Source organism: Anoplolepis gracilipes, chromosome 10 (assembly GCF_047496725.1).
Source record: "Anoplolepis gracilipes chromosome 10, ASM4749672v1, whole genome shotgun sequence".
NCBI lineage: Eukaryota > Metazoa > Arthropoda > Insecta > Hymenoptera > Formicidae > Anoplolepis > Anoplolepis gracilipes.
Genome location: NC_132979.1, coordinates 12,252,802 through 12,273,128, shown reverse-complemented (window position 1 = coordinate 12,273,128; position 20,327 = coordinate 12,252,802). Strand labels below are relative to the sequence as shown.

General features: G+C 40.0%; 1 protein-coding gene across 10 annotated transcripts; it reads right to left on the bottom strand.

The window, feature by feature from the left end:
- Positions 1-6,547: 6,547 nt before the first annotated feature.
- On the bottom strand, positions 6,548-19,989 carry LOC140670226 (uncharacterized). Of its 10 annotated transcripts, none has more exons than XR_012047504.1 (5): positions 19,063-19,989; positions 18,675-18,863; positions 12,077-18,563; positions 7,824-12,006; positions 6,548-7,676 (listed from the first exon to the last, which is right to left on the bottom strand). XR_012047504.1 is itself a non-coding variant. In XM_072900800.1 (3 exons), exon 3 carries the CDS (start codon positions 15,070-15,072, stop codon positions 13,906-13,908), a length of 1,167 nt encoding a protein of 388 aa, XP_072756901.1. In that variant the 5' UTR covers positions 15,073-18,563; positions 18,675-18,863; positions 19,063-19,989; the 3' UTR covers positions 6,548-13,905. The 10 variants fall into 10 exon arrangements, 1 of the variants encoding a protein (XP_072756901.1); XR_012047500.1 differs by having other exon boundaries at positions 6,548-8,187; positions 8,268-12,006; XR_012047502.1 differs by having other exon boundaries at positions 6,548-9,718; positions 9,822-12,006.
- Between the last annotated feature and the right edge of the window lie 338 nt (positions 19,990-20,327).

Genomic DNA, 20,327 nt, shown 5'->3' with positions numbered 1-20,327 from the left:
TTGGAGGGACTAATTAATTATTTCCTTTTACTTTCATGTAAGCGATAGGAGAGAACCAGTGATGAGGATGAAAGGAAGGAAAATCGTTTTAGCCAGAAACATAATAAAAGGTATTTATCCCATTTGTCTAATTTTACTAATACTATATATATATATATATATATATAAAAGAAAAAAAAAGGATGAACGCTTAGCGCTTACTATTTCTACTCGACAGGGCGTATGGCGTCAACGGACGGCGACTGGTGTCAAGCGGAGGCTCTGGACGTGACACTGTTAGTTGAAAAAATTAACCAAAGTAAAAATTAAACAACCTATGATAATCATCGACACTCCCGGATCGATTTTCGATAAAATATCAATGGACATAGTAGGTCCATTACCCATATCTGATAACGGAAACGTTTACATTCTCACTATGCAAGATTTACTAACAAAATATTCAGTTGCAGTACCATTAAAAGAAGCCACATCATTAACAATTGCCGACGCCTTTACTAAAAATTTCATATGTGTTTACGATGCCCCACAAGCTATCTTAACAGATCAAGGATCTAATTTCCTAACAGCCTTAATGAGAAACTTAGCGAAAAAGTTTAGAATCAAACAATATCACACTACCGCATATCATCCTCAGTCTAACGGATCAATAGAAAGGTCTCATCACGTCCTAACAGAATATCTAAAAACACAAATTAACAAAGACTCAAATTGGGATGATCATCTTGCCCTAGCAATGTTTTCATACAATACCATACATGAAAGCACTAAATTCTCCCTTTTTGAATTAATTTTTGGAAGAATAGCACGATTACCTTCATCTAACACTATAGTGGAAGAAAATAAAGACCCTACCTACACTGAATATTTAACAGATTTATTTAATCGATTGCGCGACACGCAAGAAGAAGCGCGAACAAATTTAATTCAATCCAAAAACAGAAGCAAGCACTACTACGATAAACATATTCACGTACAATAATTTAAACAAGGAGATCATGTATTCCTATTGAAAGAACCAGTCAAAGGAAAATTTTCTGATCAATATATTGGACATTCGAAGTACTTGAAATATTGCCTAACAATAACGTCAAAATTTTATTTAAAAACTCATCAAGAGTTGTTCACGCAGATAAGTTGAAAATAGCTCATACCGAGCCAGGATGAAATGTTAAGAACGATTTTTTTTGGTTCCAGATGTGTTGGCCCCCGCCAACGACCAACAATAGATCCTTTATACAAAACTTCACCCGCTTTCTCACAAGTACAACAACGATTACACATTACTTGGTGCGTTAAAGCCACCGGATATAACCACATCAGACGCGGATACTTAATCTGCGCAGTCTGTTACTCCTCCTTACTGTCTGAATACTACAGATGGTTCCATAAATTCTTTCATTGTCATTATCTTGCAATTACAAAAGAGTACGACCAATAACATGCAAAATATGCAAAACGCCTTTAGTTACGCTGAGAACATTGAGACAATGCTCTCTGTGTAATGATGCATATCTGTCATTTGCGACCCGTTTAGAGGAAGAAGAACAAATTGATATCGAAGATAATATATTAATTCGTATAAATGGAATACTTCGAATAAGCTATTAAATAGCTAACGACTCCTTTTTGCACTATTCTCTCTCTCTTTATAGAATGAGACCATACTACTGGGCTACAATTCAACACAACAATTCAGTCTAGCTTCGACTCATATCAATTACTTTCAACCGCGCGGTGCTATATATCTTTTGGGTATAGATACATCGCGTCAGGATTTGCTTACTGTACTCAGTGTTATCACATTTACCAACCACGATATCGAGATCAATATGAGTGAATAGTGTCACATCATTTGATGTCCGGCGAACAATTCCGCGAAATAATCTGCGCACGCTGTAATACAGATATCATCATAGTCAAATTCGTATATCAATGCAACTAATATTTATTGAAGTCCTTAGAATTCTTATTGTATTGCGACGAAAGACGAATCAATACTCTTCCTAATCCGTTCATATTACATGTAGACGGAGCTCGATACTACTAATCAAATTACGAAAACAAGATGCATTATTTATCGCACAATCAACCAAGTTCCTCGCAATCATCTTCCTCACATCCTTCCGTAGAAGCTCTTCAAAAATTATATACTGTACATTGTTTCAAAACCTACTCCTATCAAAAGACAAATGACGTACATGTCACTTTATGCGTCACATGTTATACTAAATTAATTCCTGAATCTGTGAAGTCCTATTACCAGGAAACTAAGAGACATCAATGCGTAGATGGCACAAAATTCTATAAAAATAAATGTTATGCATGCGAAAATCACATGGGAACTATCCAACCTATAGCTGATTGTAATCCCTGTATCAATCAATATTTTGAATTCACTACCGAAATAGAGCAACTACGCACAACCCGCGATTATGAAGACCCTATAATATTAACAGTCGTCGATGACTGAAAGCGAAACATATATACATAATACATATATAAAACATATTGTTGTGCCTCCGCGAAGGGGCATGGGATTTGTCGGGATCGTTTTAGGAATGTCGGGGATGCGTCGGGCGGTTTCCCCTTTTTTTTGTATTACGCTTTTCTTTTAAATGTAATCTTTTTATTCTACTAATTTCACAACTTGTATAATCCTTTTATATCTCGCGAAAATATATGACAGTTTAATTAAAGTCAATGGTGTGATATTTTGTCACTGCTCCCAGCGAACGTTATACTACTCGCGCTTGCTATCGGTTAGAGTGAGAGAGCGGTATCTCTCGTATACACCGTCGTACAGGTAGTCTGATACGCGTCGACTTATCTCAGGTGCGCGTATATCTCTTAGTCATGCGTGTATGACTCTGTTGAATCTGGTCAGTAGCTGCTCGTGGCGATTATTACTCGTTCGGTTCTAATTAACGACTGCCCGTCGCTTCATCGCGGCGGGTGCTGAGCTTCCCTCCGAACTGCATGGTTTTTCGGAGGGGGTCCCTTAGCAACATGACCAAATATAGTTATGTTGCTGAATTCGCGTTTTAGTGCAGGCGAGGAAGTTCAAAGTCGAATTTCCTCGCTTGTACTTTTAGCAATTCGGCAACACCTTTCCGGTGCGTTTCCGAGAGCGCTTTCCGGTTTCGCGTTCGCGCTCGGTCTCGGGCGCGCGTGGCTCGCTGCGTCAGCGGCTCGCGCGATTATCGCTTCGCTCGCGATGCATTCCTGCATCAATATAATTATATGTATATATATATATATATATATATATATATATTTATTAAATCTGTAGCCTTTTCTGGGGCTATAACAATATATACATGTACACATAAAAATATTCATTTAGATACTATAATTACAAGGTAGTAATACTAATATAGGGAAGAGAAAAAGAGAAAATACAATAAACACCTAACACAAAATACGAAAATATGAAAAAAAATATAATAATAAATAATACAAAATATATATAGACATAAGGGAAGAACAGATATAAAACAATAGACAATAGAGTTATGTATAAGTGCTTAGATTAAGAAATATATATATACAAGTATCATCTTTTCAGTAGAAAAATCCATTCCTTGGAGACATTGACGACCTGAGCCTGGCCTGGTCCATAATAATAATAATAGTAATAACTTTTGAATAAATATATATATATATATATATATTTCTACGTAATAATAGTAATTCGTAAAAATGTGTAGACCTAAACCTTATAGATATAAGCCGCCTTATCTTTTGACACATTGCCTTGGAATTTTCTCTTATCATTGTTATAACACTCAGTATATTAAAGTCGAAGATAATCGATTTTGCGTCATTTGCTTCAGATTAATTCAACAAAATTTCCAAGCATACGGACTTGTACAATTCGACGGTATATATAGTGGTATTTTCGAAGAAGAAAGATGTTATATTTGCGGAAATGATATAATTACCTATACTTCCATAAAAGAATGTTCTACTTGCTTCATGCATTATTTAACAATATGTTACGTACTCAGAGAAAGAGGATTAGATCCAAATTAATGTAGAAGAGTTGCTATATGATTGCGATAATATGGAAGCAAAGATATTAACGATGTATGAACCGACAAATGAGATGGAAATTCAATGAAATAAAATAAAAAATATATTACATATATACATGTAAAAACAATAAATTGTATCTGCTTAATTACAGAAATGATGTATCATTTAGTAATATTATTATTTACTGCGCAAACCTCCCTCGCCCTTCTTGGTTTTGATTGCGGAGGTCAACATTTAAATATTATATCAGTTTCGTTATTGGATGTGGGAGAATGCAATCTCCCGCTTAAAACATCAATCTCCACGGATACTTATATTCAACTCCTTCAGCTATCTGATTATAATCATGCGTATATAATGCAGTGCAAGATTGAAATTTCAAGAACTATATTATGATATACATTCACATTCTATCGTGCATAACGGACGTGCTGACTATTTACATGAAACCGGACACTCACAGTGCAAACGAATGTTTCATGATGGTACTCTTTCGCTAGGAGCAAGAGTTTTAATCGACGACATCCGAGTCAACTAAACTGCTTTCTACAGTATCACCATGGCTGGAAGCGTAAGCAACGATGGAAAATGCAAAGGCACGCAGTAGTCCGACCATTATGGAACATGGGACGACGTCGTCGTGCAAGCAGTTGCCAGAATATCTTTGAAATCAGCCTATGTCCCCGTGAAACTAAATACTGGGAAAATAATGTTAAAATCAGGAACTATTTGTACACTCAGTGAAGGATTTTGCATTGATTCAGAGGACGGATATACCTATTGGGAACCAATGCCTACCTCTTCATGCAATTTCCATCATACGATGTCCTATATGAAGGACCTGCTACCAAAACCACGGACGATACCAGCGAAGGAAAATCACCTATTGTATACAGTTTGACAACACGGGATATAACCTTTGCTCTGACAAGAACACGAGAACAACCACTGTGTGGATATACACTTCGTACAGAGCATCCCAAACTCTTTATCCTGGAAACTAAAAAGGGAGACGTTTTCGCTGAAAGAGGAACAATCCCAATTGATAATCTTGATATTTTTGCATATATGAACTCGAAAAGTTCGTATATGTAGAGAAACACATACGACATTAAATGACGTCTCTTTACCACAATGTCATTCAGCAGAAATACGAATTGGAAAAAGACGTAATAACTAATACCTTATCATTCGCCACCTTAAAACATGATGAATTCGCCTATCGGTTAATGAAAGGACCAGGATACATGGCTGTCACTGCAGGAGAGGCAATTCACATAATAAAATCTATCTCCGTTGATGCTATAATCCGGAGAACAAAAGAATGCTATGCTGAACTCCCTGTTACAATAAGAAACGCTTCGCTATTTCTAACGCCAAAATCAAAGATACTCACCAAATTTGGCACCCAAAAGGAATGTAGCTTTGAACTACCAACACTCTACCGCATAGATGATATATGGATCCAACTCACCCCTGATCCACAAGTTATACAATTACCTCCACAACGATTACATCCGATGACCTCATTGAGCTGGAAATACCTCACCCAGGTCCATTAGCCATTAGTGGAATATATACTGAAAAGAATATAGAAAAGTTACGAGATCATATTATGTTTCCCGCAGAGAAACCAGCACTTCTCAATTTCATAGCCCGTGGAATGACAGGACAAGCTGTCGTACCCGGAGAAGTCTCTATATACAGCCTGCTAGACGAGGAATTACTCCAGAAAATAGCCTCGAATACTGCCTCAAGAATTTGGAGCGGATTTGTAATCTTCGGATCAGCAACAGCCGGAATTCTTGGAGTGTTCCTAATTATACGACTCATTAAACTGACTATTGACACAGCAATCCATGGATACGCCCTTCACACCGTGTACGGATGCAGTCTGCACCTGCTGGGTGCCGTATGGAGTTCCCTCACACATCTCTTACTTCACCTGGCACGTGAATCAACGAAGAATAGAGCTAGAAGAAGATCGATCTCCTCTAGAGCCAATGAACCCCTCACCAATGACATCGACAGCACCCAAAATTGAGTCAACAATCGTTAACGCAACAGCGGTAAATACAACCACCCCTATTCCTATTGTTTATGCCGACCTTCGAGAGCGATTGAACGATATCGAACAAATCCCTTCGATAACTTCGGGAATTCGTTCTTAAATAAGAAGGGGATGTGACGCCCCGCCAGAAATTTCAAATTAAATTTTTCAATATATAAATATGTCGCTAGAAATATTAACATATGCTACGAGATATACGTATATATCTCAAATCCAGCTTAATAAAATGTTTAATCGAGCAAAATATTATATAGCTATCAAATCGGATATTGCTTGCTTATATAGAAATGTTAACAAAATAATACTGATCCTTATCAGTAATAAAATCACATAATTGCATTCAGTAGACTACTAGATATATTGATTTTCTAATTAAAAGATGAAATTCTCTCTATCAAAATATATAGGAATATGTTACCATAATATCAAAATCGCGATCGTAACAATAATACTTTCAAAACTATTATATTAGTATATCAATACAAAATCAAACTAAAAATCCCTTTATCAATTATAAATCTTATATTTTCTTAATTATTTATAATAAAGAAAATAATAATAAAAAAAATATTATTTAGCAAAGCGTACCTTAAAGGGAATGCGCACATTATATTCAAAAGATTAAGCAGACAGAGTTAAAAAAGGTTGAACCCCTAACCCATTTTCTAAGATTAATTCCATAATAAAATGTAAATCTACATGGAAGACTCTTTTCTTAGTGTAATTAATGAAAATTAATAACGTATGACAAGTATTACTATATACATATGTTCGAAATCATCATAAATGACCAAAGGATAACAACGCTCCCGCTAATCGCCCGTCACTAATTAAGAGCATCTCTCCGAATTATCTCGCGCGTCTTCGGGCGCCCGATCTCAGGCCGCCGCTCCGCTATTGTTCGAGGCTCGAGATAACGAACACGGAGCTTCGAGCAATAACAAATAACAACACCAGGTAATGGAATCCTTCTGGAAGATGCTGACAAACAATCCGACTACTTCAAAACAGGCAAAAACTGCCACCGGTAGTGTCATCAGAGTTAGAAAAGTCAAGAATCTTCTAGAAGGATCCAAGGATATAAAAGGTCGATCACTAAACGATCCATGCCACTGCTTTCTAAGCATCGTTCGCAATAAGATATCGCAAATTGTCTTCACGTAGCTCGCGTCGGCACGATTTATCTCCAACAGGCCGCTCCCTTTTTTTTGTCTCGTCGTAGCTTGCGACTGCCGGACTTCGATCGCCTCTAAGCAAAATCTCGCGGATTGACCGATCTGTCTCGATTACTCTACTCAATCTGTAAATATTGTAAATATACCTGTGTTAATTTGAATCTTTTATTAAAGTGTGTGCAAATTACAAATCGCGTTCGTCACCCGTTTGCCTCAGAATACACCTAGTGCTCTGATCCGACTCTCCTTCACTCCCGACAATCAAGGAACTCCCCTCACTCGCTAATTTAGCTTAACTCGCGAACATTTCTGGTCCTTCGAACCGGATCTCAGTGTCCTGTGACGGTTGTGAAGTGCGGTGATGGGGAAGGTGATCTCGAGGCTTCAGTGATCTGCGACAAGAAAGGATGGAGGCTGAGGATATAATCCAGAGCCAGTGCGAATTATACGGACGCATCGCTCGTTCCGTAAACAACCTAAAGAAGCTTGGGCAGTCCAACATCACGGCTGGCGCCGTGCAGGCTAGGTTGGTTAGTCACCTTGGATCGGAACTGGTCGACCTTCGAGACCCAGCACGTGCTCCTGCGCTCCGACCATAAGGAAGCTATTCGAAACCATGAGTACTTGAAGAAGGATTTTTTTGCTACGGTGGAGGAGGCTTATCACCAAAACAAGGGCGTGCTTCTCGACTTCGCCGCGCATTTCTCCAAACCATCGCCGGCGCCTGCCTCCCCAAGGTCTGAGACTTCCGCGGCCCATCGTACGACGCTTCTACGGATCTAGCTTCCACAATTCTCTGGCAAGTACGACGAGGGGCCTTCGTTCAGGGACCTCTTCCAGTCCATCATTGGAAAGGATGATTCGACCGCTCCAGTCGAAAAGCTGCACTACCTTAAGTCATGCCTGAAAGGTGAAGCGGAGGTATTAATACGCAACCTTCCGACGACCGAAGAGAATTTCGCTCGAGCCTAACAGCTACTTACCGGCTATTACGAGAACAAGAAGCTACTGGTGCGCACCTATATTGCCCAGGTTACTTCGCTGCAAAAACTAAAAGGTGAGTCCGCTTGTGAACTGCGAAATCTAACTAATCGCGTGCGAACCACCGTGAACTCGTTGGACAGCATCGGGCGACCCATAACGAGGAGTGAGAACCTTTTCGTGTACACGATAGTCGAGCTCCTGGACCCATGAACACGACGCGACTGAGAGACCTTCAATAGCGAGTCGACGGATCCACCGACCTACAAGGAGCTTCAGCAGTTTCTCGACCGACACTTTAATACGCTCGGGGCGTTGTTACCGGTTAAAGGGGAGGCCAGCTCCTCCAAGTCGAGCGCCACGCGACAAACGCGATCTCTCCATGCTCGTAAAACGGAGAGCAAACTGGGTCAATGCTCGATGTGCCGCAAGGATCACTTCATCATGCTGTGCGATGTGTACAAGTCCAAGACCGCCGAGGAAAGGAAGCAGCATGTGGAGACGAACAACTTGTGCCTCAACTGCTTGGGTAGACATAAGGTCAGCGAGTGCGCTTCACAAAGAACGTGTTCCACGTCAGGATCGACACCACACGTCACTTCACGACGCGTTCCGAATCAGTTCCGGCGCTACGACGTCCCACCTCGCACGGTCGCCGCCAACCCTCTCTATGGTTGTCCTGCTCGCGTTCACGTCGCCGATCCCTTCGAGCTCCACCCGGTTCGTGCTCTGATCGACCAGGGGTCGGAGTTTTCGCTTATTTCGGAGTCTCTAGCTCGTGGTTGCGGCTACCTCGAACGCCTACGTCGATCGCCGTATTTGGCGTCGGCGGCATTCAGACGGGCCTAGCTCGGGGGCAGGTACACCTCAACCTGGCCCCGCGGGGAGAAGGGCCGTCCCTACACGCCTCCGCCTTGATTTTTCCTAGACTCACTATCTACGAGGGCCGTATTAAGGCAGACTCAAGTGCCTGGACTCATCTGAAAGGGCTTGAGCTCGCCGATCCGGCGTACCTGGACGCTGATCTAGTGGACGTCTTGCTCGGAGATGTCTTGCCGACGTCTATGCCGTCATCATCCAAGCCGGCCTGAAGGGCGGCCCTCGAGAATCGGTGGCACAGAAAACGTCCTTAGGATGGATACTTTCCGACCCGGCAGGCGGCTCCGCCGACGCCGTTCAGGCGACTGCCCATCACTGCCAAGTCGAATAAAGCCCAGCTGCTGCTGTGCGCCGCTTCTGGCAACAAAACGAAGTGCCCACTGCCTTGGCCTCGCTATCTCCTGACGATCAGGCTTGCGAGGACTTCTTTGTAAAGACCCACAGCCGCGCAGCCGACGGTCGCTACACGGTGAGACTTCCTTGCGTCGAACCACTACCGGACTTCACGGCCACTCGCTCCACCGCGCTTCGCATCCTGACCAGCTTGGAACGGCGCCTCGGCAGAGACAAAAAGCTGAAAAACTTGTACACTGAATTCATGCATCAGTATGAAGAGCTCGGACACATGACTCCCGTTCAACCGACGCCTCCATCTCGAACGCTTCTCAATTACTTACCTCACTACGGAGTTCTACGGGAGTCCAGCTTGACGACCAAGCTCAGAGTCGTCTTCAACGGTTCCACCTCCGTCGCATCTGGAGAATCTCTGAACCAATTCCTCCGCGTTGACTTTAATCTACTGCCGCCGCTCCCTGACATCCTTCTTCGATGGTGACTTCACCGGTACGTCCTCGCCTCGGACGTGGAGAAAATGTACAGCGAATATTATGGCGGACTAATTCAAGCGATAAGGTCACGGATTTCCAGCTCAACACGGTGACCTACGGGCTCGCCTGTGCTCCGTTTCTGGCTATGCGCACGATGAAACAGTTCGCTGATGACGAGCAGAAACGCTACCCCCAGGGAGCGACCGCTCTCCGCCGGGACGGATCTATATGGACGACATCCTCACTGGAGCCGACTCCATCCAGGACGCTCTCAATCTTTCGTCGAGGACCTCCCTGAGATGCGTACGCAAGTCCATGCTGTCCGAAATCGCCGAGCAACCCCGGATGAGCCTGAGGAACTGCTGCGGTTCTCCTCGTTAAGCCGGCTGCTGCGAGTAACCGCGTGGTGTCGACGATGGCTTCGAGCGCTCCAGCCTGTGCAAAGCTCATCTGAGAACCCCGGGACGTCGACACCTGAGCACTGTCTGACTCAGAATACACCGAGTGCTCTGATCTGACTCTCCTTCACTCCCGACAATCGAGGAACTCCCCTCACTCGCTAATTTAGCTTAACTCGCGAACAACATACACATATATATATATATATATATATATATATATATACATGGAAAGAGAGCTAGCCTCCTATGCTAAAGTAAAATTATAACGAACCATGAGGGAAGAGAATTATAAATTCATAAATGACAGTAACAAGTTGCAATAATTAAACTATAATAATAATATAGTAGTATGTATATGAGAGTTCTAACCCAGGAGCTCGAGGAGGGGCGGGGGAACCGCGGGCGCGGTGGATGACGTCACGCAGGTCCGCAGCGCGGTTGGTAGGCGAGGGGTACGCCGAGAGGGGAAAAGGTCCGCGACACAGCCGTAGGTCCGCGGCGCGGTTGGTAGGCAAGGGGTACGCGGAGAAGGGGAAGAGGTCCGCGACGCAGCTGGTAGGCGAGGGGGCAGCGGAGAGGGAAGAGAGGTCCGCGGCACGACCAGTGACGAGGGGTTTACGGAGAGGGAAGAGAGGTCCGCGGCATAACCGATGGGTCCGTGAGTAGGGAGAGGGATAGAGAGAAACGGCGCGATAGGTGTTCGCGACGCGATAGAGAGAGACGGCGCGATAGGTGTTCGCGACGCGATAGAGAGAGACGGTGCGATAGACGTTCGCAACGCGATAGAGAGAAACGGCGCGATAGGCGTTCGCAACGCGGTAGACGGAGACGGCGCGATAGGCGTTCGCAACGCAGTAGACGGAGACGGCGCGATAGACGTGTGGTATAGGATAGGATAAGGACAGCGCTATGTGCATTGTACATAACATAAGACAAGGAGAGCGCACGTGGTGGGAAGAGAAGATTACAATAGGAAGATAGTGTGAGAGAGAAAGAAGGAAGGTGAGGAAAAAGGATAGCGAAAGCGCGATAAGACGGAGGCTAAAGCGTACGCGAGAAAATATATTTATTTTTATGTTAAGTTTATTATATTAAATTATAATCTCAAAATTCAGTATTCAACTTGGAAATTTATTATCTTATATTTTTTGTCTTTCAAAAGAAATTTATTTTACATGCTTGGTTTTCTAAAAAAAATACAAGCTAGCCAAACTTACGGTCCTAAAGAGTTAGTAAAAATATTATTATTATTATTATTAATTATATAATATGTGGTGGAACAAGGATAGGATTGATGAAGAAGGCGCAAAGCACAATACACGTATCTTATAAATATAATTTTTAATCAGAAAAGTGTGTGTGTGTTTTAAAAATAAAAATATAATATAAAATTAAAAATATAAAAAAGATATAAAATATAAAATATTAAATATTAAATATAAAATATGAAAGTATAAAATTTAAAAATATAAAATATAAAAATATAAAATATAATAAAAAAGATATAAAATATAATAAAAAACTAAAATATTAAATCTAAAATCTAACAAGATGTAAAAAAATAATTAAATATAAAACTTAAAAATTAAAAATCGGTAGGAGCTATGCGGAGGGGGAACTCGTGACGGCTGCGTCTGTAACGGAAAAAAAATAAACATTTTTATTAGTACTTTAAAAAAATTTTTTTAATTTGAGCATACTTACAATACGAGGGGCTCCTCTCCGAATAATCTGCGGAGGTAGAAGATATCCGCATACATATGCGCATACTCCACGTCGAGATCTCGGGCCCCGGAGCCATCGCCCCAAAAATTCTACCATTCGGCGCTCTCCTTACGGTAGGCCCGCACCCAGCGCACCTCCTCCCTGTGCGCTATGTTGATGTATCCAGGGATCGAATACGTATTTATTTGGAAAATCTAAGAAAAAAATAATAAATATAAATATAAAATATATTATAAATATATTACAAATAAAAAAGCGTATAAAATAATAATAAAAACTACTTACATCTCCGAATAAAACGTCCAATAACGCCTGTAACAGAGCGCGGGCCAAATTTCGCGCTCGCCGAAGTGACCGGCGGCGATGGGCAATCCCCTCCGGAAGCCGAAGGCGACGGTATCCCGACTCATCGCCTCAATGAACGCCACTACTTGTGACATTTTTAGCTTTAGAAAATTAACTTCACTCACTCGTCAACAGACAGGCACTTTATGCCAGCTCCAGCGAGAGCTAGGTAACATCTCGGTAAAAAATAGGTAGGGGATGTGCATGACATAAGAGTTAGCAATAAATGCTTACTCTTCACAGCTGATAAAAAAATTAAAAGCTGACGCAAACTATCGCTCCACACAGCATTCATACAGATAATTATAATTAAATAGTGTCACAATTAAATAAGCATCAGACATCTATTGAAACATTGATCAACATCGACCTAAATATGTTTAAACTCTATCATACATCAAATAAATATCTTAATATCATGACTTGAAATATAATACCAGATTCAGCTGCACCACGAAATGTAATATTCACCACACAGATGTATACGTGGCCAAGACATGGATAAGAGATATAATACTTGCTCCAGATCGATCCAACCACTATCATACATCAAACAAACACCTATCGAACCGCGATGAACACCTATCGAACCATGTTTGAACCACTATCGTACATCAAACAAACGTCGATCAACAACAAGCGAACCATGAACGACATAAATTTTGACATTTTTTGCGTTTAAAGATGTCAAATATTCCACGTTTATTGTCTGCTAAAATGCAGACTAATAAAATGTATCACGTACTGTAATATAATACATGTTACAAGGAGAGGATAAAAAAAGATAATAACACACATGTATTGTAACAATAGTTCATTATAAATATGGATTGGTCGAACCTTTATGATGATGATTTGACCACCAATTGAATAATTTAAATACATTTTGTAAAGCACAATTTCGTACATGTCTATCGCAACGCAGAGTAGCATCTAATTTATCTAAAGCAGGAACGTCATCATAGTTGTTATCCAATGTCTCGATAATAAGACCGATTTTCACATTGTCTTCCAGTAAATTTGCCAACCATTCTCGTTTTTCATGTCCTTTGACATACACTCGAGGAGATGCATCTTTCAACGTCACGACGTCAGTGATTAAACGTTTGGCTCTGTAGTATGGAATGTTTCCATCTTCCCATTGCAGATTGTGATGTTTTCCAATCAACCATGCAACTTGAGATCTCTCAGATCACGTAAACAAACGGAATGGTGTAAGACTCGTAAAAATATAATGAGAGAGTACAGAACCCTTTGTCAGAATCGCAATTTCTTTCACGATAAACTTTCCTCCAACGATAAATCCTTGCAGCTCCACAAACGTTGGCACAACCATAATGAAATGATATTGGCGAGAACTACGACGGACGACTGATGTTGATCATCGAGTATCGCTAGTTTTATAATGTTATAACATTGGAGGGGATTATTCCTGATTCATGTAATTTTACTGACAACATTTGTCAACGGGTTATATTCAACAATGCGATCATGATGAGATAATATGCGGTAGTATTTGCGGGTACGTCTTGCTTACATTCAAGTTCTATCTTTACGTCCACGGTAGCATTTTTGACAGACTCGTTTTGTCGCGAGCAGTCAATGATCATGAGAGGACCGCACTCTAGAAATTTTGCCATGGTAAATAATACATTATCATTATTGCATCTGTAATAAGATTTACGAAAACGCGCGTACATGTCAAATAAGATAGCGTATCTCTTTTTATCAAAATCCAAATTTAAATCATCATATGGATAAAATTCAGAGCTTAGATAGAGTTTAACGTTTGTCAATTTGCAGTCGTCGAATTTGGTAATATCTTTCGACGCGACATTTTTTCTATCAGTCTGTAGTGCAAAGATTACATATCGCGGTTTCTTCAGCTGAGAGGCAGTTTTCACAGTCCACGAATGCTTAGTCGTACTGTGTAGCAAAGGAAATTCGTATAGATCCCACGAGCGGAAACTTATGTTCAAGTATCTACCGCTCTCCAACGCTCGTAGCAAGGACAGTTTACTAATTTCGTTCAATATTACGTGAGGCATACGCCATTGTATTTTGTGTAATTCAATCTCAGCTTCAGCAGCCTGAGCTCCAAATAGACAATTGTTGTCGTTGCGTGAACGTATTAGAATCAATTCATGACGAACGTTAATCACAACGCGCTTATAATCCTCGCAAAATCCAAGCAACATGTTGAGCGGCACGCAAAAATTGAAGTAACCTTCACCACCATTATTTGCAACTATATTCCACGCAGCGTTGTGCAAGATTTTACTTCTCTCTTGTGTAAGGGAAATGTTTTTAATCGTGCAAGTTATTCCAATGTTTCTGTTGCGATCAATTTCCATACCGTTGAGTTCATATCGAAGTTCATCAAACATGAATGCAACGCAATTATTTCCCAATATCATTAGTTCATCCTTTTTCCTTATCGTCAATTTTCTCTCGACGTAAAGAAAGCTTTCGCACGGCAACGTATACAAATCCTGATGCTGCATAGGTATCCGTATCTCATCGCTATATCCAAGTGTTGTATTTGCGTATGGATTGTATGTATGAGTTTCAATCTTTACTATACAATCGTCAAAGATCGGTTCGCTTCCAATGTTTAAAATATCAATCATTCTTTCAATTATTTCGTACGACAAATCCCAAAGACTTTAAAAATTCACGATTCAACGCGCTGAGCTTTTTAGCGTAACCAGACACTTGATTATTGTCATCAGACACCGCTCGCCTCTTCACAAAAGTATTGTCCTGTAACGGTGCACCTTTCCCGACGTCTCGGACAAGCTCGTCGGTTCCAGGACTCGGGAGAAGGGGAAGACTCCAATTGACGAGACCGGGTTTTCGGATGACAATGGTTTTATTAATGATAGTATTTACATGAGGTTGGGACGTGTGCTATATACATGTGTATTTAATGTCCGTGTGAGGTGTGTGTTGGGGAAGTGTGTGTACTTACAAGCTAGGCGTGCAGGTAGCTACAAGCTAGGCGTGCGGTCAGTGACAAGCTAGGCGAGCGGTTGCGAGCGGGTCGCCGTGCATGTAAGATCTTACGGGCTAGGCGGGTGCGCAACGGTTCGCGGTGCAACGCGACTATATACAATTTGGCGAGTCGCCGTGGGGGCACGCTGTTCGCGGCGCTGTTCTTCGCGAGCGGGCCGCCGGGGCGGCAATCTGGCGCGCTGCTGGCGACCGCCGGGAACACCCGGCAGAAGGAGAGCACACCCTCCTCCCGGATCGCGTGGTCGACAATGGAGTCGGTCACCGGGAACACCCGGCAGAAGAAGAGAACACCCGGCAGAAGAAGAGAACACCCTTCTCCCGGATCAACGGTCAGCAACTTAGAGAGAGGAGCGAATCTAGCTGTTTGCTTCGCTTCAGAGCTTAGCTCTGAGGCTCTTGCCCGGCCGGATTCGAGATCAGGACAGGTGTCTGGTCGTTGATCGGTCGGGCTTATATACCTGGGAGCCTTCCCTCTCTCTCGCTCCAAAGCGAGAGAGAGGGGGATCCCAGTGGCGTGCGCGATAGTTCGCGCAGTGGGGCGTCCATGGGCGCCGGGTCGCAAAATTCGGAGCGGGCGTTCGGCTCCGCGACCGCTAGTGACGGTGTGCCGTCACAGTCCCTCGTAAAGATATTATCTCTCGCGTGTTCCATTTCATTCAACACGAGCATACTATTTTTGACGTCGTCGTACGTGCAATCGTACGGTAATTTCCTCTCCTCGAAAATCGAGCAATCGACCCTCCTGATCCACAACACGTATCATTAAATCAGTGTTGCTTCGCACGACGATCGGTAGATAAATGATTTGCACGCGCGTTTCCGATATCTTATTCCCGGTGGTACGCTCGGAGAAAAGTCATGTATCGTGTGTACGCGCTTACTATTGCTATATGCACCAGCGGTCACACTGCATTCTATACGAATAATGTTTACGTTAATAATATTTATCAGTACATCCGATTCGTATTATTTCCGCGGCTGCAATACACGATTCGAGAATCCTAACAACGATCCTATATTGTTGGGCTTATTAAAATTTATTTTGTATGTGCATTTAATTTCACTTTTCAACGTATTATGATTAGCGCGAATCACTGTTGAATATTTCTTCTCATCATTGTTATTAACAATGTTGTGGGAATCGTATTGTAAAATTGCATGCATTAAATATTCATTTATACCATGCAATTCGTACGATCCTTCGGGAATCGTAATTTCCTTGTCGTCATTGTCAAAGTAAAATTTATTATTCGAGGAATTCACGTTCGGTATCGTATGATAAGTTTCAAAATCCGTTAAACCAAGTTTGTAATCATCATCAATTCAAATCTATGGCTGGAAAGTAGCTTACGGCAAGAACGCTACTCCTACCAGTCAATGTAAGTGTCAGTGACATGTCGAATACTGAGTCACGACAGTAGAGTGTTAGGCTTTAAATTTAATCGTTTGAAGAAATTGTAGATACAATTGTCCGCAAATACTCTGATTATAATTTTGATAAGACGCATGATTGTATTCAATTCTTGTTACATTCTGTCCAAAATATTGCACCAATTCCTCGGGCGGTCGAAGATTTCCAAAACTGTCAAAATACACAACATTATCTCCCCTCTTTGCGTATGCTACCCAATGAGTACCAGGACCCTCAACGTCGTCCAAATTGACAATGCAGCTCTCGTTTCGTCGCACGCCGCTTATCGGTAAATTATTGCGCATGAAAACGTCTCTAAAGAAAGGTATGCGCATACGTCTTGCAAGTTGTTCCAATTGTACGTTAGTTGTTACACCCGCAGGCATTTTTAACGTTTTTTTTTCTTAGCAGTCGTTGACAACTCCCGTCCACGCTTGTATGGAGCGAGATAAAGTCCACGACCTTCCATAGCACGATTGTGACGTTGCATTTCTTCGAATTGGCGTTGCACGGCCTTGCTGTCGTTTACAGCCTTTGCGATTCCCGCTGCTCCACCAGCCAAAGAACCGACTACTCCCAACAATGGTAAAATCGGTAAAATACCACCACGCTTCGCTACTGGAAGTATTCGTTTTTTCAACATTTTTTCTTTTTCGGTGATTTTTTCATCTTCATTCCCATCCCAAATTTCGTTTTTGCCTTCATGGCCGTCCAAACAGCCGTAGCAGCCGCTCTTTCACCAAGAGTCGAATCTCTCGCGGTAATACGTTCTCGCACCTTCACAGCTAGTATACGATCCGCAACGTGTCGTTCACCGAGATCGTTGCTTCGCGAGTAAGCTATATCGTGGTCGCGATACGCAGCGTTCAATGGATTGATACCTCGATCGCCTCTAGCCAATCGTTCTTTTAAACGAATTCCCGGTCCGCAAAACTGATATCCAGGAATATACAATTCGATAGGAAACGCGTTTATCGCACGATTCAATAGACCGCTACCTCTTATAATTCTCGCTGACATTCGTAGCAATTTTTAATAAATGGTGCTGGACCGTCGATATGTGTTTGCTGCCACGGTAAATTATAATGTCACAAACATCTAGGATACCGTTGTACTTCAGAATCAGCCTTTATATGTCGGGAAGTTTGTCCCACAGTCGTTCCACGTAGCGGCTAAACCGTCTCAATAAAATAATCTTTGGTATATATTGCAACTGTTCAGAGATAAGCTCGAGAATATGACTGTCGTCCGACAGATGAAAAAATATTTTCAATACTGAGCGGTTTCGATTCGATGCACATCTATAAATAGGTAATCCCATGACTCATTCTCAAAATGCGGTTTGTGCGGCAAGCGACGATAATCAAAGTTATAAACTTTGATAATAGACTAATGCTTGAAAAAGTATTTCTAAACTAGTGCAGAGAATTAAATAAAGTATATTTGTTTTACTCTAACTTATTGCACTAGCTTAAAAGTGCAATGAAAACGAACAAACGGAAATTACTTTCGATGAATAGGTTACTCGTAACAATAAATATATTTTCATAATTATAATATAGCATATAGCTATATATAAAATAATAAAAATAATATATTAGGATGAAATTACCTCTGAACTTTCATTCTGTTTATCTTGTATATTTTTAAAATAATTCATTGTTCCTTGAAGTGAAGAGTTTCTTGAACATTCACCTGTAACAACAAAAATTTTTTCTAATTTTACAACACATTTTCTAATATATGTTAATATTGTAGCATGATAAATATCATATTGAAATATTCATATTATTATTTTATGCTTACTGTTCAATCTATTTGATTTTGCTAATAAGCGTTTCAACGCTTCTTTAGGTTGACTGGCTGAATCATCAATATTTTGTGAAGGAAAAACATCAATATCGGACTCGTAATTCGGCTCAAAAGATTTTTCCAGTACAGTACAGTTTTGAAAATGATCTATTTTCTCCCTCAAAAAGTTTCTCGGACGTTCACCTGTACAAAATAAAAGTTTTCTTAATAAATAGGAAATATATATATTAATATATATTCTATGGCATAATATAATATTATATAAAATAAAATATTATATCATAAAATATGTTATATATTAATTATGTAATATTTTAAATTTAAATAAATTAAAATATTTATGTGCGTACATGTGCTATATTATGCTTACTATTAAATTTACCTGACTTTAATATTGTTTTAACAGTAGATGCAGCAGATTGTTGACTATTAGTTGAAGATTTCTTAGCGTATTGGGATGAAATTGAATCAGTAGAAATATAGACACTATCATCTTAATTATTATTATCATAATTTGAGTGAGAAAAATCTTCTTTATGTAAAGAATCTTGGAATATAATTGAGTCATCACCCATTATATTTATGTTTTCTTTATTCAATGTTATAACCTAAATAGAAACAAAATCTAATATAAAATAAAAAATATATCAATTACGTATATTAAATAATTTTTTTTGCATATGATACTTACATTTATTTCTTTATGACTAATATCATCATAAGTCAAATTATTTTCTGTTGTATTATTTTGTAATCTTAACATTAAAGACGGATCTACAGTATTTTACGAAAGTTAATACCAATAATTAAAGTAATATAAATATATATAAATATATATATATATATATATCCCAGATAGCCAAGTCTGTTCTAACAGATTTCGCCAAGTGTCAGCTACAGATTATTGTCAACAACAAGGCTACAAATTTGGTACAAGAGTTATTATTATCGATTAATCTGGCAGATTGGCAACAAAAACTGAACAAAGCTTGCTGACATAACCTAACCCAGCAAATATGCCGCAAAAACTGAGCAAAACTTGCTGACGTGATTTAACATCACATTAACGGCAGAAACCAAGCAAGATCTGTACGCGAGCAATTTGACGACAGATTGCTAACAAAAATAGATCAAAATATGCGCAAAGCAGTCTGATAATAGATTGTCAACAAACAGAACAAATATTTCTTGATGGATAATTTGATGAAAATATAATCTTTTCAATTCAAAAGACCATTCGAGCAATCTCCGATTAATTTAATTTGATAAACTTATAAAGCTACAAAATTTTTAATAAAATTTTGCTATTATTTGACTTCATTTAATATTAATAAGTAAATAAATTAATTAACCGGAGTTTGATCGAAGTGTTTATAATACTTTTTTGTTGAAATAACTGATTGTGAGAAATATAAATAAGAAATTTTTAAATTTTATTACGTTGATATAAAATTTTTAATGCGATAAATAAATTTCGCGTTTGCATTATACGGGCTAAATATATACAAAAATATAGTATTAAAATATATAAATAATTATGTGTGCAATAAAAAAACTATAACAAAATAATAAATATATGACATATTTATAAAAATATAAACGTTTTTTATAAAACAGAATTAAACAATCGCAATAAAACTTTTTCGC